Source organism: Acanthisitta chloris, unplaced genomic scaffold, assembly GCF_000695815.1.
Source record: "Acanthisitta chloris isolate BGI_N310 unplaced genomic scaffold, ASM69581v1 scaffold8408, whole genome shotgun sequence".
Taxonomy (NCBI): Eukaryota; Metazoa; Chordata; class Aves; order Passeriformes; family Acanthisittidae; genus Acanthisitta; species Acanthisitta chloris.
The window spans coordinates 30,248-31,005 of record NW_008687526.1 but is presented as its reverse complement, the minus strand read 5'-3'; the positions used below and the strand labels follow the sequence as shown (position 1 = coordinate 31,005).

The window sequence follows — 758 nt, the reverse complement described above, 5'->3', positions numbered from 1 at the left end:
CTTTGCTCTTGTTCTCTGTCTCCTCTTTGCACGTCCCTTGGCACAGAAGTTCTCCTAAGAACCCTCCTGCAGTTGCACTGCAGCAGCTTATTTGTGGGCTGTGCTTCCTAGAACAAAACTTATTCCTCCTCAGGTAGTGCTAATGGCTTCATTTTCTTTCTACTTTTGGAGAACATTGCTTTACTTTACAAAAATAATGGAGCAAATTTAGCTAAGTGACTCTCTCAGGATTCACAGATAGACTGGTTAATCTGTTAAGGGGATTATCTGGTGTAGTGCTTACAGACACGAGAGACTGAACTGCTGCACTCAGGGAGCCCTTTCCTCTTCTCTGCTCCTGTGAATGAAGTTGTGGTGGGAGGACATCAGGACAACTGAATTTTGGCTTCACGCGTCACTTGCGCACCGGATGCTTTTTCATACGTATTTTTAAAGCTAATACTGTTTAAGAATGTTATAATTAAAACTCTCCTTGGATTTTATGTGTTACAGGTTTCCGAGGAGGTTGGGAACAGCCTTTGAGATGGCTGCAGTGGAGAAGATTGAGGAGCAGCTGGCTGGTCTGCGCATAGCCAAGCGTTGCACGCCGAGCGAGGAACCTGCTTACCTCCTGGACATAGACGTTTCCAAACCTGCTCAGTCTCCAAGCAGTTGCTTCGTGGCAGTTTCATGTTCCAATAAGTCCATTAGGGTGTACAACAGGGAAACATTAAACTTCCTGCGGGAGTACAGTGGTCGTCCCGGGATCCTCAGCGGAG

General features: G+C 46.4%; 1 protein-coding gene across 1 annotated transcript in view; it reads left to right on the top strand.

Moving 5' to 3' along the window:
- Positions 1–523: 523 nt before the first annotated feature.
- The window catches only part of WDR89 (WD repeat domain 89), a gene marked incomplete at its 3' end in the record, with an annotated part of 1,158 nt that continues 923 nt past the window's right edge, over positions 524–758 (top strand). The window contains 2 exon segments of the mRNA XM_009080629.1: positions 524–755; position 758. The exon segment at position 758 is cut by the window's right edge and continues 923 nt beyond it. Of these exon segments, the coding sequence (XP_009078877.1) occupies positions 524–755; position 758 (233 nt within the window).